The sequence below is a fragment of the Monodelphis domestica genome, chromosome 4, assembly GCF_027887165.1.
Source record: "Monodelphis domestica isolate mMonDom1 chromosome 4, mMonDom1.pri, whole genome shotgun sequence".
In the NCBI taxonomy this organism is placed as follows: domain Eukaryota; kingdom Metazoa; phylum Chordata; class Mammalia; order Didelphimorphia; family Didelphidae; genus Monodelphis; species Monodelphis domestica.
In genome coordinates, this window is record NC_077230.1 from 267,157,847 (window position 1) to 267,184,681 (window position 26,835).

The following is a 26,835-nucleotide window of genomic DNA, read 5'->3' on the forward strand; positions in this document are numbered from 1 at the left end:
TGGTGACATAATCCTTTGCATGGCACTTTGTTCTGAGAGTAACTGAACAAGAAGGAGGAGCAGCGCAAAGGATTATGGGGCTGCAGAATGGAAGACAGACATCAGCATGGTGAGTGGAGATCTGGGGGAGGGGATTCCACACTGTGTATACTGCTGCCTGGTATAGTGGTGGCAGTGATGGGCCTGTGCAAGGTGTGACAGGCCCACCCTAGCCAGCGCTGCAGCCTCCACTATCCCAGACAGCGGGATACAGATTTGTTCATAGTTTTTTTTATAGTTCAGCCCTCCAACCATCTGAGGGACAGTGAACTGGCCCCCTGTGTAAAAAGTTTGGGGACCTCTGAGTTTCCCTATGCTTCTTCAGTAACACAGCCTTGGCTTCTTCATCTAGCTGGGAATCTTGTGGTCTTTTCCATGGCTTCTCTAAGAAAGGGACATTAGTAAGCACAATAAACTGCCTGTGGCATGGACCAAAGCCCAGTCTTCCTCTAAAGTAGTACAGTAGGCCTCTGCTTTATTTATATATTTTTTTTTCTTTCAAACCCTTACCTTCAGTCTTGGAGTCAATTCTGTGTATTGGCTCCAAGGCAGAAGAGTGGTAAGGGCTAGGCAATGGGGGTCAAGTGACTTGCCCAGGGTCACACACCTGGGAAGTGTCTGAGGCCAGATTTGAACCTAGGACCTCCCATCTCCAATCCTGACTCTCAATCTACTGAGCTACCCAGCTGTCCCCTTCTGCTTCATTTTTGATGGTTGATGGGGTGGGATGTCTAGCCCTACAGACGCAGAAAAACCCATCTGAGCAAAGGTAAAGAGGGATTTTTCCTGCTGACCATGGGTGTCATTTTCTTAGGTTCCTCAACTTTGTGGGTAGACAAACACTGGGCATATATACCCATTGAAGTGATAATCTATAAATTCATAGCACAGCTATTTCAACTGGCTTGTAAAAAGTCAGCCAGAGTCTCACTTCCTCAGGCAGCTTTATGGCCCTCTGCTTATGGTCCCTTTTTCTAACTGGCTTTCCAGTGGGGACAGGGAAGACTTGACCTGGGGACTGGACGGGTGAGTTCCCCACTTAGACTATTTCATTGACTTCCACAATTCTGCCTGGCAGGGGAGGTTTAGGGTAGGGTAATGTGACAAGCACCACTTGGCTGATTCAGGCACATTTCCCTCCTGTCCAGGCAGGTGTCTAAAATTGAGATATTTTCCGAGGGCCTCCAAGGGATTCATTTCTTGCTCAGAAACTTGGACTGCGATATTCCTAAGATTCTTCAGAGTCCAGAATCTATTGGGACTGAGAAGGTTCTTTCCCTGACATTGATTGCTGGGGTAACGGAACAGACAAGTATCTGAGAAGAGGGAGAAAACTAAGAATGGGGCTGTGGCCAGTGACATGCAGCAGGACCAGGGGGGCTAAAAACACCCAACAGGAAGGGGAGCCTAGAGACTGTCATTCTAGGAACTCGTCAAATATAGAGGAGCCCTGGCGAGATAGATATTTTTCTGTTCTCCAAACTGTTTGAGATCTAAAAAACAGCTTGGAGCTCAGGACTTACGAGTCCTTCTGGCCCCTTTTCTTTCATTTTGAAATTTACGGACAGAGCCATCCACCCCCATCCCAAACTGGGCGAGCCCGGAAACAGCCTGGCTTTGACCATCTGCTTCTTGGCTCCCCAGGAGAAGGGAAAGGGAACCAGGGGAGGGAAGCTTTGAGAAGAGAGCGGGTCAGACTCTGGGCTGCGGGAGAGGGGAGGGGGGGCGGGAATGGGAGGGCTTAGGGGCGGGGCTCGGCTCAGGACGAAGAGAGGGAAGGTCAGCCTTAGGGGCGGGACGGCCAGCTAGGGGCGGGGAGCTCCGCCCCAGGCGGCCCAGAGGTCTCTGGGAAATAGGAAGTGAAGAACTCAATAGGGGCCACCATGTACATTGCACACCTCTGTGCTCCAATTCTAAAGAGTTTGACACTCGTAGCTCATTAGTCGGCCCGCTGTGTTTCCCAAGGAGCATCCTGGTCACAGCACCCGGTGAATAGATAAGTAATTGTTGAAATGATGGCATGGGGTAGGTCCACCTGGTGCTGTGGGTACTCGCATGGAAAGACCCCGATGGCAGAAGGAAGGGGATACCACCCTGCCTTAATGTGAGACAAAGGAGGGGGAACGTGGGGAGGGGTACAGAGGTAGAGTGCGTGGCTCGGGGAGGGAGAGTGGGAGGGGCAGTGAGGGTCCCTCCCATTCCTTGGGTTAGAGCTGGGAGCCCTAGACAGAGTAGACCCCGTGGGAGGGAAGGGGAGAAGTGTGAGGTTTCCAACTCTTGATAGGATTTTAGGGACAGAGACCACCTTCTCTCTGTTCCTCTTTGGGGCTAGTTCACAGACACACCCAAATCATCCCAAAGTTATGAGCCCCCCTGAGCTGCTGGTCTATATGGGGTCTGCAGCTGACATATTACAGCGCCAGAACTTCACAAAGACTAGATTGTGTCTGCTCTTTGGGGACATATTCATAGGATATAGATTGTGGTTTGTATGTGTGTAAATCATGCTCTCTGTATAGGTGGGACAGTTTGGAAGTGACTGTCAGTTTTCCTGCTAAATCTTTCAGACTATAAAGAGAGGTGGTGTTAAGGGGGACCAGAACAAGATGCAATTTTAATACACCTCATAAGGCTCCAAGAATTCTGCCTTCCTGGCTCTAGGACCCACCTTGGACTCAGGCACCAAAACTCCTGCTTCTCTATCCTCACCTCTTTTAGAGCTCTCTGGTCCCACTCCAAGACACTAAATGCCACACTGGATTTTGTCTCCCCATCCCAGACTTTCTCTGATAATTCCCTGATAGCTCCAGGCCAAAGCCCTGTCAGGCCCCAGTCTTCTTTAGGTTTCCTCCTAGATCAAACATTCAATCTGTGGTCCGGATTGTATGTATGTGAGTCAGGGAAAAGGGATCAAGAAAGACAGAATACCAACTGGAGGGATCCCATCTGGTATCCCAAGCCCCTTCTGACTCTTGGGTCTCTTTAGGAGGATGGGGGTAAGGAGTGGGACAGAAGTAAAGGATTAGGGTGGGATCAACTTCAAATTTCCAAACCTGACCCTACCTGCTTCCTCCCTCCTTCTGCATGTTGTAGTCTTTTCCCTGAGGGCAGGGCTCCAGGGTCTTTATTACTCCTTTGGTACTTCAACCTCCATTATTCTCTGTTGGCCAGCCCAGGGAAGAAAGGAAAGAAGTCTTTCCGCCTGGGATTCTTCTCCCTCCTCAACTCAGTCTACAGAGGACCAAAGCCCAGCCTAAGCAGGGAGCCTGGAGTCTGAGGAAATGGCCCCTGGGAGCCATAAACTCTCACCTCAGGTGAGTGCAGTCCATCAACATAATTGACCAATATCAGCAATCCAGGCCATTTCTATGACCATAGGGGATACAGTCTCTTAGCAGTGGATCATATAATATGTATGAAATTGAGGAGAGTAGAAATAATAGTACCCTGTTCTCTTTGTATATTCAACTGATTCATGGCACTTTGGCAGATTTGGGGCACTAACTGCCCTCCCTACCACCCAAATTGCTTCTCTCTTATGTTCATTTTTTTAGCTTTCATTACAATTGACCTGCAAGGAAAACCACTTCATTCATTAGCCTCTGTTTCTTTACTCTCTTTTTTCCTGGCATCTCTGTTCCATCCCTAAGGAGAACCTCTTCCCTCTCTTGCTTCTTTTGACCAAACTCTCTTTTGTTGCAAATGAGGGTTGAGGAAACTTCACATAAGACTAAGAGGAAACCTCTTCAGGTAAGACTGAGAGGAGGTTTCCTCTGGACTGATCAGGAACCAAGCCCCTGAGGCTTTCCTAACTCTTTTTCCTAGGCAGCTTGTCATCCAGGCAGAAATTGTCTTCCTGGTTTGATTTCCTTCTGCCTCGGGTCATCCAGTCTTCCCAGGTCTCTCTGAATCCCTTCTCTTTACCATTTTTGTTTTGTTTTGTTTTTTAGGTCAAATCAAGAAGCATTTAGAAAGGGCAGGGGCATTGTGCTAACCCACTGGGAATACAGAGGAAAGAAAAACTAGTCCCTGTCCTCAAGTAACTCACAATGTAAGGTGGGCACAATATGTTAACAACTGTGTCCAAAGCTCTTGAAAATACTAAAGGGAGGTACTCTCAGAAGAAAGACCCTAGCAGTTTCACAAGATGAAATTTTAACTAAGGAAGCAGGAATCCCAGGTGTGAGGAAGAACATCCTAAGCATGAGAGACAGCTAATGTAAAGACACAGAATTAGGAGATGGAGGCTACTGGTCAAGGATCAACCAGGAGGCCAGTGTTTCTGGGTCAAGGAGGAGGAGAAAGAGTTAGGAAAAGAAAGGAAGAAGGGCGTCAGAAGACTGGTAATGGGCTTAGGGTTAGTTATGTACCTATTATGTGCTAGGCACCTTATAAATATTATCTCATTTGATCCTGTTGCAAGAATTGTCAGAGTTCTTGCTAGTGACAGCCAGAATAAAGTAGTGCAGGATGCAGCCAGACAGGGAAATACACTGCATTTTGTTTATCCACTCAAGAGTGTGACCCACATCATTGGTAGGAGATGGATACACCAATCTAGGAGAAATGTGATGAAGTTCTGAAAGAAGGTAGTTTGGTGAGTGGAGAAGAAGGCTCACATTTGAGAGATGGAAAAAAGTGAGATTGGCAACTGATTAGAGATGTGCTTTGAGACAGAAGAGTACAAGATAATGACAGCCTTATGAAGGTGGGAGGCTGAAAGGTGGTGGTACTTTCTAAAGAAGGAGGGAAGTTTGTAAGAGATGGGAAGTGCAGGTGAAAAATTAACATGTTTAGGATTAGACATGTTGAGTCTAAATTGTCTTTGAGACAGTGAATTGGAAATTTCCAAAAGGGAATAGGTGGTGGAACTAAAGCCCAGAGGAAGTTTTGAGATTTTGAGATCTTAGAATCATTTGTATAAAAATGATAATGGAATCAATCCAAGTAGGGGAATAGCAAAGGACCCAGGATGGAGCCTTGGGGAACATGTACCATTTATTTGGGTTGGAATGTGTTCCTTGGTTCATCAAAGAAGACTGAACAAGTGTGGTCAGATAGGAGGTAAGACAACAAGAAAAATCCCCAGATGCCTGAGAATCCAGGAGAAGAGAGTGGTCATCAATATTCAGTACAAAGAAAAGATCATCAGATTAGGCAGTTAATAGTTGATTAATAACTTTAGAGAGGATTGTTTCAGGAGAGTGAGAGTAAAAATCAGTTTCTGAGAAATTTGAGAGTGAGGGAGAGAGCAGTAATTTCAAATTTTTCAAGGATTTTGGCTAAGAAAAGGAGAGAGAAAATGATAGCTGAAGGGCTGATGAGGATCCAGTAAAGGGAGATAGTGGATGGAGGAGATAGTTATATTGGAAGGCAGCAGGAAAGGAACCAGCTGATAAAGAAAGGTTGAAAATTTGAGGAGGGGGAGGGTGCTGAGGGTATAAACTGTTAGAGGACAGGATAGTTTTATGATTAAAACGGGGAGTCTGGCTGTAGATTTATTGATTTATTATGGTTTATTGATAGAAGGGAGGAAGAGAGGGAGAGAGAGAGAATGAGAAGCTGGAGGTAGGCTGATCTTAAAGGAAGTTTACCCTAAATATGGTATCTCCATTTAGCTGGTAGCAGAGCAGGGCCCCTTGTCAGTTCAAACTTGGAAATAGAAAAGGCTACTGCTTCCTGGCTCAGGACTAATATATCCCCAATCCACCCTCTGTAATGGTGTTGTACACTGACAGTTGGGCTAGGTGTACAGACTGACTGGCCAGACTGATGCCAGGGGATGTTGTTACATCTTTGACATCAAAAGGGATGGAGGTAATTTTCCTCATACAATTGGGTGGGGTCAAATGCCCATATAGAGGGTTGGCCTTGGCAAAGACAACAGGAAAGTAGCTCCTAGAATATTATATGAAGAGATTTTGATAAGGAGAGAATAGGAGCATTTGGTCATTCAATAAACATTTACTAAATGCCTGCTTTGTAACTTTGTATGTAAGCTTTGTATGCTTACTGCTGGGGATAAAAAAAAAAACAAAACAAAACTGAAAAAGGTAAATAACAGTCACAGCCCTCAAAGAGCTGACAAAATAATAGGAGAAATAGCAAGGAAACTAATAGGCAAACAAGCAGCAATAAAGAGGATAAATAAAATAATTAAAAGAGGGAAAGCATTAAAATGAAGAGTGGTTGGGAAACGCTTCCTGTAAAAAGAGATTTTAGTTAGGCGTTGAAGGTAACTAGAAAGCAAAAATGAGGGGGGAAAGCATTTTGGCCATGTAGGACAGCCAGAGAAATTTATTGGAGCTGAGAGATGGAGTGCCTTATTCCTGGAATAGTAAGGAAGCCAGACACCAGATTGAAGAGTAGATGGAAGGAAATAAAACCTAAGAAGAATACATAAGGAAGAGTTGCCTAGGTCATCAAGGACATTGAGTGCAAAAGAATTTTGTGTTTGATCCTAGAGGTAGAAGAAGAGCCACTGGAGTTCAATGAGTAGGAGGGCAACATAGTTGGACCTTTGATTTAGGAAAATCACTTTGTTGGCTAACTGGAGGATGTATTGGAGCGGGACAGTCTTGAATTAGGCCAATCCACCAGTAGGCTATTGCAGTAATCCATGGGTGAGGTGATGAGGGTCTGCACCAAGAAGCTTACAATATCAGTAGAGAGAAAAGGTTATTTTAGACATGTTGTCAAGGTGAAATTGGATGAGAGTGGAGTGAGAGATAGGATTCAAGGATGACATCTTGATTGGGTAGGAAGGATGCTGTGACCCTTGATAGGAATAAGGAGAAAGAAAATGAGTTCAGTATCATATGTGTTGATTGTAAGACATCTCAATTGAGGCATCTAGTCTGAGATGTCTAAAAGGCAGTTGAGAATAGAAAAAGCTCAGGTTGATTGGCTTCAACTTTTAAAGTATATAAAGAGATAAGGTTCTTAGATGAGAGTGATTAGGTAGAACTATCAATAGGCAGTGAACATTTATGAAGGGGCTACCAGGAGCCAAGCACTGTACTAAGGATTGGAGACAGTCCTTAGCCTCAAGGAACTGATAGTCACAGGAGGAAGGCAACACACAAAAGAAGGCAGAAAATGGGAGTGGAGAAAAGGTATCCAATTTGGGGGTAGGGTAGAGAAATCAGTTTGAGAATGTCCCAAATAGTTGATCTAGGATAGAATGAAGGGATGTCCTGAGATGAACTTTCTCCTGAAATGAGGGTTTGGAGTTCATAGCCCTACCTCAGGGTGATGAATGATATATGTGGAAAGATTAATAAGGAATGACTTCTCTTGGGAGTGGTTTATTAGAGAATAATTTTAGGATCAGTTATTTATTAGTAAAAGAACTGACTGCCTCTCTATACTAAGAGCTCCTGTTATAAGGAAGAGGAGTGACTTGAGAATTTAAAGGAAAGGTTTAGAAATTCTAGAAAATATAAAAAAGTTGGAAATGAATAATAAATAATTGTTCAGAGATAATTAATAGAAGTAAAGGTTAAAGATGAAATTTGGATTCCAAATAAAACATAAATTAGGTGTTTTAAAGAAGAAATAAGGGCAGTGAGGTTGCACAAATGCAGCTAGGAAGTGCAGTAAATAGAACACCAGGCCTAGGTTTAGGAAGACTCATCTTCCTGAAATTTAAATGTGCCATCAAGTACTTCATAGGATATAAATAATGAATAATTAAAATGCTGCCAAATTGTAATAATTAAAATTAAATTATGAGGCTGTTAGTAGCTTTAGTAGCTTTATTACATCAAAGTAGTGATAGTAAAGAGAAGGAAATATAGGAAAGAGGTATAGAGCAGTTTAGCTAAATACCTTAATTGCCATTCTGATGGAATGAAGCTCACCCCGCCCCCCCCCCCCCCCCCCCAGACAAAGACTCCTTCAGGTCTAATCTCCAGTCAGAAGAGCAAGAGAGTGTGAGCCATCAGGTTCCAATTTCTAGCCAGAAATCCTTGAGAGTCTCTTTAGCAAGAGTCAGCAGCACAGTAGAGTCTCCAACAATAGTGTCACCAAAGCAAGAATGTGTGTTCAGACCTCTGGTCACAATTTTTTCTCCACCTATTAGCTCTCCCATGTCACATGTCAGGAACCAATCATAGTTCCTTAGTTTGCCTGACACCACCCGGGAGGGCAGTGCCTATGGAATCAATTTCCTAGCTCTAAGGGTATGTCTGTACTTGCAGATCAATGGAAAATGATCTTCAAGTTCCTGACTGATTACATCAAAGAAAAAAAGTAATTCCCTTTTCACAGAAAGAAAGCAAAATGATGAAAAAGTGAAGACAATCTTCTACCCATGAAGTTTTTTTTTTTTTATTTACTACATAAATACTACATAAATAATAGAAGTTCTAAAAAGTAATCATACCACTAAAATAGAAATAGAAAAAAATAAAAAAGAATGTCAAATACCAAGTGCATTGGTGAAAAAAACATGTTCTATATGTAGCAGGTTAGAAAAATAGATGATGTCTTCTAGTCACCATGGTATTTTCAGATTTGGCCAAACTCCTGTGTAACAACTTTCCTTTGCTATCTTCTTAATTAGTTCTCTTGATTCTTGTTCTCCAGGGTTCTAGAGATCTAGGAGTATGATTAGATCATTTCGGATTTTTCTTATAAAAAACTCGGCAATATCTTTCTCATGAATTAGCTCAATCCCAACCCGTGTAATGTATGTGTAATCATTTTGAATAAGTGAGGGAAATCACCTTATCCCATTGTGGTTACTCATTTTTATATGACTATAAAAATTAATGAATATATATCATTAACAAAGGAGAGAATCATTAGGCAAAACATAAAATGTTTTGTCTTTGAGACCTCATACCCAGAGCCTTTTCATAGCCTCAGTATAGCAATAGATATCTCTTTCACTTGGATGGAAAAATTCTTATACCATTCTTTTCATTCTAACTTGAGATGAATATCTCAAGAATGCTTTTTATGTTTTCATTTAGACAAAATTTTATTTCTGACTTAAAGACATTAATGAGATTATTCCTATTTTTCTTCTTTCTCTTCAATGATTATAGGAAATGTTAGAGCTCCACAAAAGATAATATTTGGTAGATTCTCACAAATTCTTTGTAGAATTTTTTAATGATATCACCTTTGATAGTTCTAGTGAGGAAGAAATTTCATATCCCTCCTTTTTCTCCTCCAGAGATCATCATATCTCATTGATTGAACACATAACTTCTCTAATTCCTTAGGAAATAACTCTTCATAGTTAGGCATTTTAAAACTTTATTCCATCTGAAACTATAAAATGCTTTTCTCAATATTTCATTGGGCTTTTCATGACTGGTTTCAAGTGTTGGCTCTGACACTTAATGAGGGATTTGGCCTTTGGATCACTCTTTTCTGCTTCAAATTTTCTTCTGTAAATTGATCAGCATTGGACTAGATCATATTTGAAGTGTGTTTCAACTCTTAAGTCCTATGAGTTTTGATGTTTTAGGAGTTGGTGGCATTCAAGGATGTGGCTGTGGACTTCACCCAGGATGAATGGGGTCTTTTGGACCATTCTCAGAAAGAGCTGTACAAGGATGTCATGTTGGAGAATGTTCAGAATTTTATCTCTCTGGGTAAGGAATACTTCTCTGTTAACTCTGAATCTGCCATCAAAAGAGATGTCTTTATTACCTCCCTACAATGGAGAATTTCAGGAATTCATCAATTCATAGTAAAACCAAGGTGTTATTCTCCTATGTCCAAAAGACGAGGCCCTCCCTCCTGCTGCCTGGTTTTCCTATGAAAGCTCTTTGCATTGTGTGATTGGGATCCAGGAATTTCCTTTGTTGTTCCTGAAGCTGTCTCCTTCTTATTCTAGGTAGCTTGAGGTCAAGGATCAGAGCAATGGTACTGAATCTTGGTCGGAATGAATCTCAGGCATTAGCAAGTTTAACCTTTACCTGAATTTTGTCTACAAAATCTCTAAAAACTGATTATGCAGCTTGCCTTCGAAAACTGGCAATGAAGTTACCCCCTTCCAAAACCACTCTTCCTCTTTGGGTAGGATTTTGCCTTTGAAATGTTTTTGTTAATAAGGATAAATTTCTGGTTCGCTGGGTCTGGTGTCACTCTTAGAACCCTAGTATAGCAAGTGTGTCCTTGTCCTTTCATACATCCAGATAATTCTAGTATAGATGCTTGAGAAAGAATAGTAAAGAAAAAAAAATTTCTATACATCTACTATGAGCCAGGCACTATGCTAAGGGCTATCTTGATAAGCATATTATCCCACTTTTTTGGTGCTATTATTATCCCCATTTTGTAGTTGAGGAAATTGAGCCAAACACATAAAGTAATTTGTTCATAGGCACAGAGTCAGATTTGAGCTCAGGTCATCTAAATTCTAGGGCCAATGCTCTCCTCTGTGCTGTCAGCTACCTCAGATTTCTAGAAAGTGAAAGCTGGGGGATGTGGCAATTTTTTTATGAAGGAGGTAGACAAAGTTAGAATTTTCTGATTCCAAATTGGTTATATAATCTTTGCCCCTTAAACCCTTGTAAACCACTTTGAGTAGTTATTAGAATTACTTTGTAATCTTTGCTTGCATTCCCCCTTTCCTTAATGAGGATTAAATCATAAATCTCTCCAACCTTATCCCTAATTTATTCTCATGCCCAGGGCTTCCAGTTCCGAGAGAATATTTGGTCTCCCATTATGAGCAAGAAGGCCTAAGGAGCTCCTTTCCAGGTGAGTGAGGTGAAAGCTGGTGTTTGTGAGTTATTTTCAGAAGATTCTTCATGTAGTAAAGAGAGCAATGAATTTAGGGGCAAGAATATCTGACTTGGAATTCTTTTATAGATATTTTTTAGCAGTGAGATCCTGGGCAAATCACAGCACTTCTGAGCCTCAGTTTCCTATTTGTAAAAAGAAGGTGTTGTGCTCCTTGAACTTTCAAGTTCTTTTCTAATGATAAATCAATAATCGTATTAGAAGTCTTTGTTGGGAACTTTGGAGCACAGAACTATCTGAAAAGAGTTGAGGCTAACGACTTGTTTTTAGTCCTTCCTTAAGACAAAAATAGCATTTATTAAGTGCCTAATATGTGTCATGTCCTGTTATAAGCAGTGGGGATATAAAGAGATGGAAGGGACAATCCCCTGCTGTCAATCAGCTCACAGTCTGGTGGGAAAGATAGCATGGGCACAACAATGTAAAAACGGCTATATAGAGAATATGTTGGGGCCAGCTAAGAGGAAGGCAAGAACTATGGTTGAGACTCACAGTTATGGTTAAGATTATGGGAATGACCTAGTGCTGAAAATGAGATTTTAGTTTATATTTCAGAGAAGCTAGGAGTCAGTCAGGAAAAGTCTATGAAGTGGCGAATTAGTGTTCTGTTCTTGGAACAGAGAGGAGTCCTATTCTCCACTGGATTACAAAATGTGTAAAATGGGAGTAAGGTGGAAGAAGACTTGAAAGGTGGGAGAGGGGCAGGGGATGAAGGACTTTTTTAATAGCCAAGCAGATCTCTTTGATCTTGGTGATAGGTAGCCACTAGAGTTTTTGGCATAGGGAATGACATGGTCAGGCAAGAGCTTTAGAAAAATGAATTTGACAGCTGGTTTGGAGGATTGAGTGGAGAAGATGGGATGTAGTAGGATCATTTATGTATTTAAACAGGTTTGCTTTGGTTAGTAGCTTTAAATAAACTCTTCTTGTGAGACTTGGCAAAGAAGGCAAAGAAGGCATACGTGAAATGAGGTGGAGATAAGATAGCTAAGTAAATATCCCATTTTGATTAGAGAGTGTAGAGGGAGTCAAATGATATGGAAAGGTTGAGGAGGCATAGAGAAATTCAGAAAAGGTCAGCATTGAGTGGAATAGGGAGTCAGGGAGATGTCAAAGAATTGCATTGCCCTAGTGAGGACTCAGCTGAGAGTATGTAACCTAAATCTGTAATGGACACAAATAGCCTGATTTTGTGATTATCTCTGCCTCCATTCATTAGTATATGAACAAGAATGGAGACCACTATATTGCTTGGAATAAATTCAGGCTTAAGTTATCAACCTTTATCCTTTCCTTAATGTTTATGGCCCCATTGTTGACTCATTCTTGGCTAAATTCATGTAAATGACCACTACCCCAAGGCTGAAGAGATGGGAAGGAGAGGGTCCTACATATCCCATAGCAGGAGATCATCCTGAAGGCCTGAAGGCATTTTTATTTTCACTATTGGGTCTGGTCAGGTCTTTCAAAGTTAGAACTGTATTCAGATAATTATAGGTGATATGTTACAGCAAGAAAGAGACAGGGCTAAAGCAAGGACATACATTTGACAATTAGGAAAGAGATCACAATGCAGGGACTGAAGTACAAGTTAGGGTCTAATATGAGCCCTTGGTCCAATCACTCAATTGATAAATGTTAATTAAGTGTCTGCTATTTACTAGGCACAGTGCTAGTAAGCCTTGGGATGCAAAGAAAAGCAAAAAACCAGGCAAAGGAGAATGTTTTGTTATGGAAATTCATCAAATTCAATAAGAATGTAAATGAATACAAAGAAAGAGGATAATGGTAGTTTGTAGAGGAGAAAATAATCAAAGTGGAAAAAATCAAGTGAAGAGCTTTACAAATATCTCATTTGATCCTCACAACAAACCTGGTAGGTCAGTGCTATTATTACCTTCATTTTACAGATAAACTGAGGCAAAGTACAGAATGATTTTCCCAGTGTCTGCAGCTAATAAGTGTCTGAGGCTGATTTTGAAATCAAGTCTGGTTGACTCCTGGCCTTTTTTTCTATCTATTAGGCCACCTAGCTGCCTTATTAATGGTGGAAAATGAGTTTCTACCCTAGAGAATGTTTCAAATAAGAGAGATTAAGAAGAGTCTCAAGATAATGTTATAGTCATCATTTCAATTATAGATGAGGAGTGTTAATCCCATTTTCTTTCCCCACCTACTTTTTCTTTCAAAAGATGGAGGTTGGAACAAAGAGGAAGGATGATGAGAGGATATGATGGGAAAAGGATAACTAATTGTTATAAATAAATGAAAATGGCATAGTTTGCCCCATAAGAACTCAGGATGATAGCAGAATAGATTAGAAAGGAGAACCAATGATATGTTGTATATAAGAAACATCCTTGATAGATTCACAAAGCAATAAAATGAAGGGATGTCATTTTGTAATAAATTTTGCAATTATACTCCCAAGTCATTCTATTCTAATAGCCTTTTCTTCAGTGACAACTACAAGTAGATCTATAAACTAAAGAGGTCAGAAAAAGAGGGGAAAAGGTACTGATTCAACAAAAAATTAGAGATGCAGTTTTTTGTTTAAAAAAAAATAGAAACAAAAATGATACTCATCTATTGTCAAATGACTAGGAAGTGATGGTCCAAGAAGGTAATAGAGTCTTAGTGTTTCAGAACAACTGATGAAAGGCACAGTTCCAAAGAAATCTGGAAAAGGTCCTCTGAACTGATTTTAAAATACAGTAAGCAGAAGTAGGAGAATAGTTTATAATGGGACAATAGTAATCAATGCAGGAAACAACCATGACACTGTGAAGGGTTAAAATTTTTGGTAGGACCAAATAGATAATAAGGGAAAGGACTTGTACAAGAATATTCATAGCTGCGCTCTTTGTGGTGGCAAAAAATTGGAAAATGAGGGGATGCCCTTCAATTGGGGAATGGCTGAACAAATTGTGGTATATGTTGGTGATGGAATACTATTGTGCTCAAAGGAATAATAAAGTGGAGGAATTCTATGCGGACTGGTACACTGTGGTACAATCGAATGTAATGGACTTCTCCATTATTGGCAATGCAGTGTTCCTGAACAACCTGGAGGGATCTACGAGAAAAACCACTATCCACGTTCAGAGGAAAAACTGTGGGAGTAAAAACACCAAAGAAAAACAACTGCTTGATTACATGGATCTAGGGGGATACCATTGGGGATGTAGACTCTGAATGAACATCCTAGTGCAAACATCAACAGAATGGAAATAGGTTCTGATCAAGGACACATGTAATACCCAGTGAAATTGCACGTCAGCTATGGGAAGGGGTGGTAGGAGGGGAGGGAGGGAAAGAATATGATTCTTATAACCAAGGAATAATGTTCTAAATTGACTAAATAAAATAAAAAAAATTATTTTGGTAGGAGTTTGAACAAAGGTCAGGAGAGCAATTTGATAAAACACAAAACATTTTAATTTGAGGAAAGTTGAGAGAGGAGATAGAAAGTAGGAAAGTGAGAGTAATCTTATGACTATACCTAAAACTCCAATCCTAACTAAAATTTCTAAATAAACCTCTAAATCTGTCTGCCTATGAGGGCAGTTTCTTCTGCCAGGCCCAGGCCCATGCTCAGCCTATCAAACTACACTGACTATCTACGAAATTATTCGCTATCTAACTACCTAAGCTAATCTATAAGCATTAATCACACTCTAGCCCCCCCTTAAGTCCATTTTCTTTACTGTTAGTTAGAAAAACTCCAACTGCCAATCACCCTGAGAGTAAAACCCCTGAGCTCCTGCATTCTAGGAAACTCAACAGGACAAACCCCACTTTAAAATATTCTTTTCCTTATAGAGCTCCTTCATCTCCTAGGTAATGGAACCTTCCACACAGCAGCCTGTCAGTTAAGACACTCACTGAGAAATCTTTCTGCTCCCTTGCCTCTTACAATAGTGATGATAATTTTTACCTCCCAAAATTCCAAAATAATACTGGTATTAGACACCAATATAATAACATATACAATTTCATTTTATTAAAAAAAGAAAGAAAAATCTCATAATAAACCTAGTAAATTCTTGTAATAAACACAAAAAGAAAAATCTGCTCATTTCTCATATCCAAAAATGTCATTGCTTATACTGGGCCTGGAGGCCACTATACTGCCAAGTTGCAAAATAATATTGGCATTAGACACTAATATTACAAAATATAAAATTTTATTTTATTACTTTTTGAAACCAAAGTATGAGTTCAGAGATATAAAATAATTATGAAAATTTCATGTTGGGCTTTCTTTAAGAATTATTTTTAAAATATAATAACAATTATGACTAACATTTACATCTGAATAAATAAACACCAGCATTGGTATCAGAAATGGGAATAACAGAGTACCTGAGAAACAGAATTTGAATGAACAAGAATTTCTTGAGTTTCCAGCAAGGAGTTTAACCCAAAGAGGCAAAAGACTTCATGAATGAACAATACACAGAGTTGAGATAGGTTTTAGAGAGTGAAGAACAGCACAGGAAGACGGAGCAGAAGTTGATTGTTACTGGGACTTGAGGATGATCTGGTACAATAACCCTTGTACCTAGTGTGAGGGTGAGAGGTTTCTGTACAACAGAATGTGGGTGGCTCCCCTTTTTCTCAGAAGGGATTGCATAACAAAATACCATGGCACATTCTATTTCTAGTTACTTACATTACAAACAATAATGGGATAACATAGACATATATGTGTGAACAAAATAAAGTGATTCTCAAAATAGAGGAGCTCAATCCATAGTGGACACTGCATTTAAAAATAATTTGATTCTCTCTATAAATCTGAGATATAGGGTGTCAGTTTGATCTCCATTTTACATTTAAGGAAACAGAGAGAGAGAGGTTAAATGACTTGCCTGGACACATACAGTAATTAGATGTTCAAGGTCAGTCTTGAATTCAGATCTTCCTAACTCCAGGCCCATCTCGCTAGACACTATGCCACCAGTTCTATTTGAATTTATAACTAGAAGACTGGAAAATGGTGGGAAATGGGAGGAGAATTTTATAAGCTTTCTTAGTGGGATGGAAAATAATTTTTTGTTAAGAGAACAGGAGCATTCAAATTAAAAAAAATTAAAAATAAAGCGGTAATGGCTACCCTAAAAAAGTGATGTTCAAAACAGAATGCCTCAGATGAATAGAAAATATAGGGTTAAAATTTATGATAGGGTTTCATCTATAGCAACAAAAACAATTCTGAAGAGATCACTAGGGAAATTATATTATCTTGAAATATACGACACTCAAATAACATATTTAATGTGTACCACAGATGGCATAATATCAAATATATATCTGAGTAAATTATAAGAAAGGCAGATCTTTTTTCTCAGGTTAGCATGAAATTTACCAAAAAATGACCCTCTAATAGTGCATCAAAACTGGTCAATATAGAAAAGAAGGAAGATTGCCTGAAAACAACAGAATAAAATTATAATCACCAAAATGCATTTGAAGAAAGGATGGAAAGTAAATTGGAAACTCACTTGTGCAGTGGACAAAGCACATTCACTCACTGGGTTTGAGTTCTGATCTCTGCTGCTGTGATTTGGGAAATGTCACTCAGCCATTCAGAACTCATGGCCTAAGTTGTAAAGTATAAAGGGAATGCTTGCTTTGCTTCTGTCTCAGATTTGTTTTGAGGATCCAGTGTGATTGGATTTTATGTGGAACTCTGTTAATTAAGTCATCCTCTTGGTCGGAGGTAATATCATTTTTAAATGTTTAATTCTGCCCATTCAAGTTTGAAGACTACTTTAATGCCATTCAGTTTATTTTTCTGCCAATAGAATGAATAGTATATATTTTATTATCCTATTCATGTGTGTAGTGTGTGGTGTGTATATGTTTGCATGTGGGTGTGTTTTTGCTTCTTTCATATGTAGAGACGAAGTTTGATGTGAAGAAATCTACTGCAAAACTGAAAATGACTTCATGGAATGACTGTTTTCAATATAGTGAATACAGAGCTGGTCTTGTTAAACATCAGAGAATCCTTTCTGAAGAGAAATCTTACAAATGTAGTCAGTGTGAAAAGTCATGTCCATTCTTGCTGTACATGAGAGAATCCACACTGGAGAGAAACCTTTTGAATGTAATCAGTGTGGAAGGACTTTCACTATGCATTCCAATTTTGCTCAGCATCAAAGAATCCACAGTGGAGAGAAACCTTATGAATGTCAACAAGGTGGAAAGGCTTTCAGCTGCACTTCCATTCTTTTTTTTTATCTTTTATTTATTTTTTATTATTTATTTTTTTAATTTTTTAAACATTATTTTATTTGGTCGTTTTCATACATTATTCACTGGAAACAAAGATCATTTTCTCCCCCCCCGCCTTTCTCTCTCCCATAGCTGACACATGATTCCACTGGTTATCACATGTGTTCTTGACTTGAACCCATTTCCCTGTTGTTGGAGTTTGCATTATAGTGTTCATTTAGAGTCTCTCCTCAGTCTTATCTCCTCCAACCCTGTAGTCAAGCAGTTGCTTTTCATCGGTGTTTTTACTCCCACAGTTTATCCTCTGCTTGTGGGTAGTATTTTTTAGATCCCTGCAGATTGTTCAGGGACATTGCATTGATACTAATGGAGAAGTCCATTACGTTCTCTTGTACCACAATGTATCAGTCTCTGTGTACAATGTTTTCCTGGTTCTGCTCCTTTCGCTCTGCATCACTTCCTGGAGGTTGTTCCAGTCTCCATGGAATTCCTCCACTGCACTTCCATTCTTAATAAATGTCAGAGAATGCACACTGAAGAGAAACCTTATGATTGTAATTGTAATTGTATTTTTGTATTTGTAATTGTAATTGTAACACTTTCACTAATTATGCTAGTTTTACTGAACATCAGCTCATCCACACTGCAGAGAAACCTTTTAAATGTAATCAGTGTGGAAAGACTTTCACCCATCACTCTAGTCTTGCTAAACATCAGAGAAGCCACATTGGAGAAAGACCTTTTGAATGCAATCAGACTGGTAAGGCTTTCAAACAGCACTCCAGTCTTACTTGTCATCAGAGAATCCACACTGAGAGAAATCTTTTGAATGTTTGGAATGTGGCAAAATTTTTAATGTACAGTCTTACCTTACTAAACATCAGAGAATCCATAGTAGAAGGAAAACCACATTAATATGATCAGTGTGGAAAATCACTCAGGCTAAAGCCATCCCTCATTTCCCATCAGAGAATTCACATGAGATTGACATCATATCTCTGTAATGCATATGGAAAGGCCTTCAAAAAGAGTATATAGCTTGTTAGACATCAGAAATTTCATCTTGGGAAAAGGCCCTATATGTATTCAACAAAGGCCTTTAGCTAAAGATTATCTTTTACTTTACATCAGAAGATTTAGTGTAGAGAGAAGACTTATGAATGTGCTTGGTGAGGACCTACCTTTTGTTGAAAGATGGCTATCACTGAACATCACATTATTCACACTGGAAAGAGGCCTTATGAAAACAATAATTGTGGGAAGGCCTTCACTTAGAGTTCATACTTATGTGTAGATTGGAACATCCTGCTGGACATAAAACTTGTGAATCTAATTAATGTGGGAAAATCCCTTCCTATAGCATAGACCTCATTATACATCACAAATGCATACTGTGTATAAAGCCTTATGGTTTCAAATATTTTCTGAAATGCTAAGGTTTCTCATTAATTCTCTGTCATATTTTATGGCATTCTGATGCCATAATTTTTTCACCCATCCCCCATGTTGAGTGGTATCCCCCTTTTTTTTCTTGATGTAAACTAGCAGAAAGTCCTGGTATAAATATTTTGTTACCTTTTGGACTTTTATTTTTGTAATAATTTCTTTACTCTGCTAAGTAGCACAGTGGATAGAGGGCTGTCCCTGAAAGCACAAGGTTTGAGTTGAAATTGCTTCTTTGACACTTATTAGCTATGTGCCCCAGGCAAGTCTCTTAAACTATTCTTGCCTGAATTTTCCCATGTATACAATGGGGATGGTAGTAGCACCTACCCCAAGGGTCAATGAGAAGATCAAATAAGACTACATTTAATATGTGCTTTGCAAGCATTAAATCATTATGTAAATATGAGCTAAGGGGCAGCTGGGTAGCTCAGTGGATTGAGAGCCAGACCTAGAAATGGGAGATCCTAGGTTCGAATATGACTTTAGCCACTTCCTAGCTGTGTGACCCTGGGCAAGTCACTTGACCCCATTGCCTAGCCCTTACCACTCTTCTGCCTTGGAGCCAATACACAGTATTGACTCCAAGACGGAAGGTAAGGGTTTTAAAAAAAACAACATGAGCTATTAGTTTTATTTTTCCTAAGATCATAAGTCTCATAGCAAAGTCAGTGGGCTAAAATGTATGGATAGTTGAATCATTTTTCTTAAATATTCAAGCTGACAAGAACAATGCAGATGAAACCAACATATTGTAATGGATAGGAAACTGGGTTTAGAGTTGGGAAGATTTGGGTTTAGATCCTGGCTCAGATACTCTTTAGTTATGTACCTCTGGAGAAGGAACAACCTCTCTTTGCCTCATTTTATTCATCTCTAAATTGGGGGGGTTAAACTCATTGGCCTCTATGATCTCATCCAATTCTTAGTTCTGTGTTCTCATCACAAATATGTTAAAATGTAGCAGTATCCTGGAAAGAGGCCTAGTAGCACCAAATCTGAAACTATGCAGAAAGCTGTAGTCATTAAAACTATGTTATAGTACTTAAAAATAAAGAACTTATACAGATTACATATGTAACATAAAAAGGAAAATAAGTATAGAGACGCCGTGTTCACCAGTCACCCATGTATGTCACCAAATCAGGGTTGGAAAAGATCATACAAAAGATTATACACACTGGTACATTTTTGTCATATGAAGAAACTAAGGGATCTAAAATATAAAATGAAAGTTCAATGGGGAAATGATTTGCAGCAAGTTTCTCTAAAGTCTCATTTCCAAGGCATTTAAAGAATCGATACAGATTTCAAACACGAACTATTCCCCTTTAGAACTTTGGTCAAAAACTTTGAGGAGAGTTTTCAAAAGAAGAAATCCAAGGCATCAACAACCACATGAAAAAAATGCACCAAATATTAAATCATTAATACAAATAATAATTAGAAAAATGTTCAGATTGAAAAAGGTGATAAGAAGCAACTAAGTGGGAAGATAGAGTACCAGTTCTGAAGTCAGGAAGTTTTCAGTTTAGATCTGGTCATAGACACTGGCCTTCATCTGGAAAATGAGGTGGAGAAAAAAGTAGTCATCCACTACAGTATTTTTGCCAAAACCCCAAATGAGGTCATGAAGAGTTGAACCTGATGGAAATGCCCAAATACCAACAGAGATAATAAAAAGACAATCACAAATATTGGAGGAAATTTATAAAATTGTATATTGAGAGACAATGTTCTTGCATTGTCCATGTCAAAGAGAAAATTATATGTCACATCCTGTACATTGTGTCCTTTATTAGGATGTGGGTTGCATATTTCATCTTTGACCCTCTGGAGATCTGGTTGGTCATTGTATTGATCAGAATTCTTTAGCCTTCTGGACTTATTTTTCGTTAAGATATTGTTTTTATTTGTAAGGTGTTTTGGTTCTGCTCACTTCACTTTACATTAGTTCATGCATCCTTCCCAGGTTTTTCAGTAACTCACAATCATCATTTCTTGCAGCACCCATATTTCATTATGTTCATGGAAATGACAGATATTAGGGGGAATTTATTTCCCTTAACTGCATACTTTCAAGAGTCTGGGAGACATCAGGTCACTGAAGGAGAAAATTAGTTAAAATGTTTAATTTAATTTAATAAAAATGGAAGCATATGTGCTGGAATTAAATAATAATTATAGACTCCTTAATTTACTGTTAGTGAAGATGTGAAGCCTAAAAAGTGACTAATCCTGTTTGACTCAGTGAGATTAGTGGGGTGAGTGTATTTATTCCCTCAATTCAAAGCAGTATTTATAATATCTTACTATGGCAAAGAACTGGAAACTAAGGGGTGCTCTTCTACTGTAGGGCAGCAGATGAACAAATATTGGTACATGAATGGAATTGAGCCCAAGTATGCCACCAGAGGTAGGCAATTTAATTCCATGCTTAGACGAATCATGTGAGTGATGCAGAGTGAAATGAATAGCCCTGAGAGAATGTGTTAAAAAATAATTACATTACTTAAAATAAAAAAGACCAAGAACTTTGAAAGATGCCATTTAACCCTGTTTATCTCAGTTTTCTCATCTGTGAAATGAGCTGGAGAAGGAAATGGCAAACCACTCTATAGTTTCCAGTGACCCAAAATGGGTCAAGGAAAATCAGAGAGAACTAAAATAGACTAAACAATAACAAGCAAATATTAAGAGGCTAATCATATCCCTATCTGGTAATTAAGAAATATTAATTGTCCATCTGTGTTTTGTAATCTTTTCTAGGGAATCAAAACTAACAGACTTGTTTTTCCTTTGGAAGAGATAAGAACTTCCTAAATTGTACAGGGTAGAGGACATATGTTTTGTAGCTGCCATTATGAAAGATAACCTCCCCTCTTTTTTTCATCATAATCTTAAATGAACTCAGAGGGAAAGCTAAATTCCTGAGTTCAACTCAATAGTAATGTGACTTTAGGCTGATGCAGCTTAAATTAATACAGTATAAAATTAATTACATTGTAAAATCAATGCAGTAGAAATCCATAAAGCAGAAACTTGAAGTAAAGTTAATTTTGATGATCTTACCATTATGTGCCTAGATACAAACATTATCTCATTTATAGATTTGATCCTCACAACAATTTTTGGAAAGTAGGTGCTTATTAATACTCTCATTTTAAAGATAAATTGAGGCAAAAAAGTACTGTTATTTTCCAAGTGTCATGCAGTTAGTAAATGACTGTGGGAGAATTTGAACTTAAGTCTACCTGACTCCTGACCTATTTCTCTCTAACCTAGCTGTCTTATGGTGGAAAATAAGTTTCTACCCTAGAGGATACTTCAGATAGGAAAGATTTAAAAAATAAGAGACTCTAAAGACAGTATTAAAACCAGTAATCTGGGATTAAGATCAAAGGAAGATAAGGTCAGCTGAGTGGTAGGGAATTGATCATGCCATTTCAATTATAGATGACATGTATTGATCTCATTCTCTTCTCTCATCTATTGCCTTTGTAAAATGGAGAGGGGACAAGGAAGGAAAGATGAGAGAATATGATGGAGAAAAGATAATTGTCATAAATGTGAATAGAATCAATTCCCCGGTAAAAACTGAAGCTAATAATATATTAAAAAGGAGAAACAAATAATATGTTGTATATAAGAAATACCCATGTTACAACAATTCACAGAGCATTGAAGTGAAAGGATGGCATTCTGTAATATAGCCTGAAGTTATGTTCCCAACTGTATATCCTTTGATTCATTGAAAACTACAATAGTCATATAAACTAAAGAGATCAGAAAAAGAGGAAGAAGGCACATTGGTTTAAGAAAAAAATGTTGCAAAAAAAAGAGAAAGAAACAAAGGTAATGACTGTCATCAAATGATTGAGGAAGTGATGGTCCAAGAACATAATAGAACCTTATTGTTTCCTCAGAATTGATGAAAAACCTGGGAAGGACTCTCTGAACTGATGTAAATAGCAATGAGTAGAAACAGGAGAATGTGCTGTAACAACACTGATCAGTGCAATGAGTAACTATCACACCAGAGCAGAGCAGTGTCTTCTAAGAATTTTTTTTCTTAGAATCACTTTCAATAAAAACTGTGAAACTTGTATTATGATACCCCACTGATCATTTAATCTGATATTTAGAATATTTTTAAAATGTATCCATTAAATACTTATAAAAGGGATATTCATTTTTGCTTCCCAAGTTACAAATGAGTATTTACATTAGACTGTAACATTATAAAATATGAAATATTATTCTCCTAATTCTAAACACAATACATATAATTTAAATTCATAAGGATAAAATAATTATCATAATTTCATATTGGGCTTTCTTTAAGAGTTATTTTTAAAATATAATAAGAACAATGATAATTATTCCTAAATTTATATATGACTACATGGCATTGGTGATGTCATAAATGGGAACAATAGATTACTGGAGAAAAATTTTGGATCAGCTAGATCTCCTTGACGTGCCATCAGGGAGTTTGACCTAAGGAGGCAAAGACTCCATGAGTAAATAATACACAGTATTTTTATAGGTTTTAGGGAGTGAGGAATATTATAGGAGAATGGGTCAAAAGTTGATTGTTGCTGGAATTTGAGGATGATCGGATATAATAATCCTTGTACCTGGTTTCAGGGTGAGGAATTTCTTTCTAACAGAATGTGGTGGATTTGGTTGTTTCTCAGAACAGGTTGCAAAGCAAGATACCATGGTATATCCCATTTTTGTATTATAAAAATTAAAAAATAAAGAGATAATGGCTATTCTAAAAATGTGATAGCCAGAACAGAATCTAATATGTCTTAAATAATACAAAAAAAACCCCACAAGGTTTACATTCATCTATAGCAATAACAACAAACATTTTTTAAAATTTATTTTTCTTGCATTTTTGGTCTGTTTTCTTTCATGACATGAGTGGTATGGAAATGTTTTCCATGATTGTACATTTCAAATTGCTTATCTTCCCAATGAGGGAAGTTAGAGAGAGAAAACTGAGATTCAAAATTTAAAAATACAGGTTTTAATCATTTTTACAGGTAACTGGAAAAATAAAACATTTAAAAAAGAAATACAAATAAAAATAAATCTTGTCCATGTATCTTCAATTCTTAAGGCATTATATGCAGAGTCTTGAAACCCATCAAAAAAATTTTTTTAAAGAATTGCCAGGGCAATTACATTATGTTAAAAGCTATGACAGTGAAATTACAAAAGTATTTAATGTGTGCCACAAATGGCATAAAATCTATCTGAATAAAATGTAAGAAAAAGTAGATCTCAGGTTAGCATGAAATTTACAAAATGACCATATGATAATTCATGAAAACTGCTCAATGCAGAACAGAAGGAAGATTGCCTGAACACAAAGGAATATAATTGCAATGAACAAAATGCATTCAAAGAAAGGATTGAAAATGGAATCGAGATGATCTGTCTAATGCAGTGGATAGAGCATATTCAGTTATTGGTTTGAGTTCTAATATCAGCTATTGTGATTTAGGGCATGTCATTTAACCATTCAGAGTTCATGACCTAAGTTTTAAAGTATAATGAAAATGTTGTCTGGTGCTCAGGTTTGTTGTGAGAATCCAATGTGAACTCTTTGTTGATTAAATCATTCTATTAGTTTGAACTAATAGCATTTTCAAATGGTTGATTCTTACCATTTAAGTTTGAAGAATTTTCCTTTTATCTGGGGAAATTGAATGTCATTCAGTTTATTTTCTACCAACAGAATGAAGAGGATATATTTATGTATGTGTATTTGCTTCCTTCATATGCAGAGACCGGGTTTGATGTGAAGAAATTTCCTGCAATGCTGAAAAATTGGGGAATCCACGCTGCAGAGAAAGTTTATGAATCTAGTCACTATGGAAAAGCTTTCAACTGCACATCCACTCTTCATAGAAATCAGAGAATTCATACTGAAGAGAAGCCATATGAATGTAATCAATGTGGAAAGTCTTTCAACTTTAGCTCCGATCTTTCTGAACATAAGACAATTCATACTGGAGAGAAACCATATGAATGTAATCAATGTGGAAAGGCTTTTAGAAGGAGCTCCAGTCTTGCTGTACATGAAAGAACCCACAGTGGAGAGAAACCTTATGAATGTAAGCAATGTGGAAAGGCTTTCTCCTATTGTTCAAATTTTCGTCGACATCAGAGAATGCATATTGGGGAGAAACCTTATGAATGTAATCAGTGTGGAAAGGCTTTCACCAATCATACTAGCCTTGCTGAACATCAGACAATCCATTCTGGAGATAAACCTTATGAATGTAATCAATGTGGAAAGACTTTTTCCTATTGTTCTAATTTTCGTCGACACCAGAGAATACACATTGGAGAGAAACCTCATAAATGTAATCAATGTGGGAGAGCTTTCACCATTCGCTCCAGTCTTGCTCAACATCAAAGAATCCACACTGGAGAGAAACCTTATGATTGTAGTCAATGTGGAAAGGCTTTTGGCTGTACATCCAATCTTCGTAGACATCAGAGAGTTCACACTAAAGAGAAACCTTATGAATGTAATGAATGTGGAAAGACTTTCAACTTTAGCTCCAGTCTTGCTGAACATCAGACAATCCACAGTGGAGAAAAACCTTTTGAATGTAATCAGTGTAGAAAGACTTTCAGCAATCATTCTAGTCTTGCTGAACATCAGACAATCCATACTGGAGAGAAACCTTATGAATGTAATCAATGTGGAAAGACTTTTTCCTATTGCTCCAATTTTCGTCGACATCAGAGAATACATATTGGAGAGAAACCTTACGAATGTAATCAATGTGGAAAGACTTTTGCTATTCGCTCCAGTCTTACTCAACATCAGAGAATCCACACTGGAGAGAAACCTTATTATTGTAATAAATGTGGAAAGGCTTTCGGCTGCACATTCAATCTTCGTAGACACCAGAGAGTTCACACTGAAGAGAAACCTTAAGAAAGTAATCAGTGGAAAAAGACTTATGATTTTAGCTCCAGTCATGCTAAACATCAGACAATCGATTCTAGAGAGAAGCTTTATGAATGTAATTATTGTGGAAAGGCTTTTAGCTCCATATCCATTTTTAATAGGCATCAAAGAATCCACTCTGAATAGAAACCTTATGATTGTAATCATTATGAAAAACTTTCACCATTCATTCCAGTCTTGTTCAACATCAGAGAATCCATAGTGGAGAAAACTCCACTCTGAACATACTCAGAATATGTACTCTAGTCTCTGGAGATCATATCTTAATTTTATAATTTTTTATTAAATAATAAGTAGGCCAAGGAAAGAGAAATGCAGAACCCCATGTGGCCTGCCAGCTCTCTTAGATGAAGTGGGTCTTCTAGGCTACCTGGAATAATGATGAAGTGTTTAGAATGGTTGCACAGCACATATACAGTCTCCTAGCATGATAGACAAGAAAATTACTTTACCTATGACCTCAGGGAGATATAGTTCAGAGGTTCAGATGTAAGATTTTTTTTTGCTTTAAAATCAAAAGGTTGTTTTGGAGACCAAAAATAAAGGATACACATTAATTTCTACATTCCCCACTCAGATTCATTAGGAAACACATTAGTCTTCCACAATAAATAATTTTATGTATGGTATCTATACATTTCAGAATTGTCTTGCCAAGATACATAAAGGCCCAGAGGTATTATTCATTTCATGGTGGATCTAACTATTTCAGTGTTTCTTAATGTATTAAAAGTGATTGGTAGATGCATTGACAAGGAGCCATTAGGGCACATTCCCTTTTTTTGGGGGGGGGGGTAATAAGGATTTATAATCTGTAATATAAGAAAGAGAGGAGAGACCAGCTGAAGAACAGCAGAGGAGAAGAGAAGAAGCAGAGAGAGAAGTTCCAACTTTCAACAATCTTCCAGCCTGGGAGATGGGGGAGGAAAGGAGGTTTTCCTGGAAGCTTCTCAGCTTCTTTCTCAAGAGCCCATCGGGTTGGGACCTGTTATTCCTTCTGGGACCCAAAAATATCTCCACTAGGACTCTTCAAGAACAACTACCTGAATTCTAAAGGGGGTTTTAGATTTGGACTCATGCTGGCCAGAGCCATTCAGATCTCTCCCTGAGATTTCTCTCTCTCCCTGACCTGCTCCTAGACTCCTTAATTAAAAGCTAGTTAGCTGAGTAATAGGGACCAGCAGCTGGCTGAAGAAGGGTTCAACCCTGAGAATTTCGGGGGGGGGGCAACCTGCCAGAGGGGACCAGTATTAGGGTTTCCTACTCCCCACTTACCTTGCCAGACACCCCTCCTTCCTCTCCTTCCCTGTGTGAACCCAAATAAATTGTTTACTGCTTTAGAATTA

General features: G+C 38.2%; 1 protein-coding gene across 7 annotated transcripts; it reads left to right on the forward strand.

Annotated features, from left to right (window-relative positions):
* The first annotated feature begins 1,871 nt into the window (after positions 1–1,871).
* Positions 1,872–26,835, forward strand: LOC103100432 (zinc finger protein 135-like). Of its 7 annotated transcripts, none has more exons than XM_007495042.3 (5): positions 1,872–2,143; positions 3,211–3,353; positions 9,521–9,647; positions 10,693–10,761; positions 24,291–26,835. In XM_007495042.3, the coding sequence occupies exons 2-5, from the start codon at positions 3,321–3,323 to the stop codon at positions 25,454–25,456; spliced, it is 1,395 nt and encodes a 464-aa protein (XP_007495104.2). In that variant the 5' UTR covers positions 1,872–2,143; positions 3,211–3,320; the 3' UTR covers positions 25,457–26,835. The 7 variants fall into 7 exon arrangements, with proteins under 7 accessions (XP_007495104.2, XP_056650506.1, XP_056650507.1 ...); XM_056794528.1 differs by having other exon boundaries at positions 1,872–2,027; XM_056794529.1 differs by having other exon boundaries at positions 1,877–2,039.

Coding starts and splice junctions, on each gene's coding strand:
- LOC103100432 (XM_007495042.3), top strand. CDS start 3,321: ATGGCCCCTGGGAGCCATAAACTCTCACCTCAG. Junction 9,648..10,692: donor TCAGAATTTTATCTCTCTGG/GTAAGGAATACT, acceptor TCTCATGCCCAG/GGCTTCCAGTTCCGAGAGAA. Junction 10,762..24,290: donor CCTAAGGAGCTCCTTTCCAG/GTGAGTGAGGTG, acceptor CTTCATATGCAG/AGACCGGGTTTGATGTGAAG.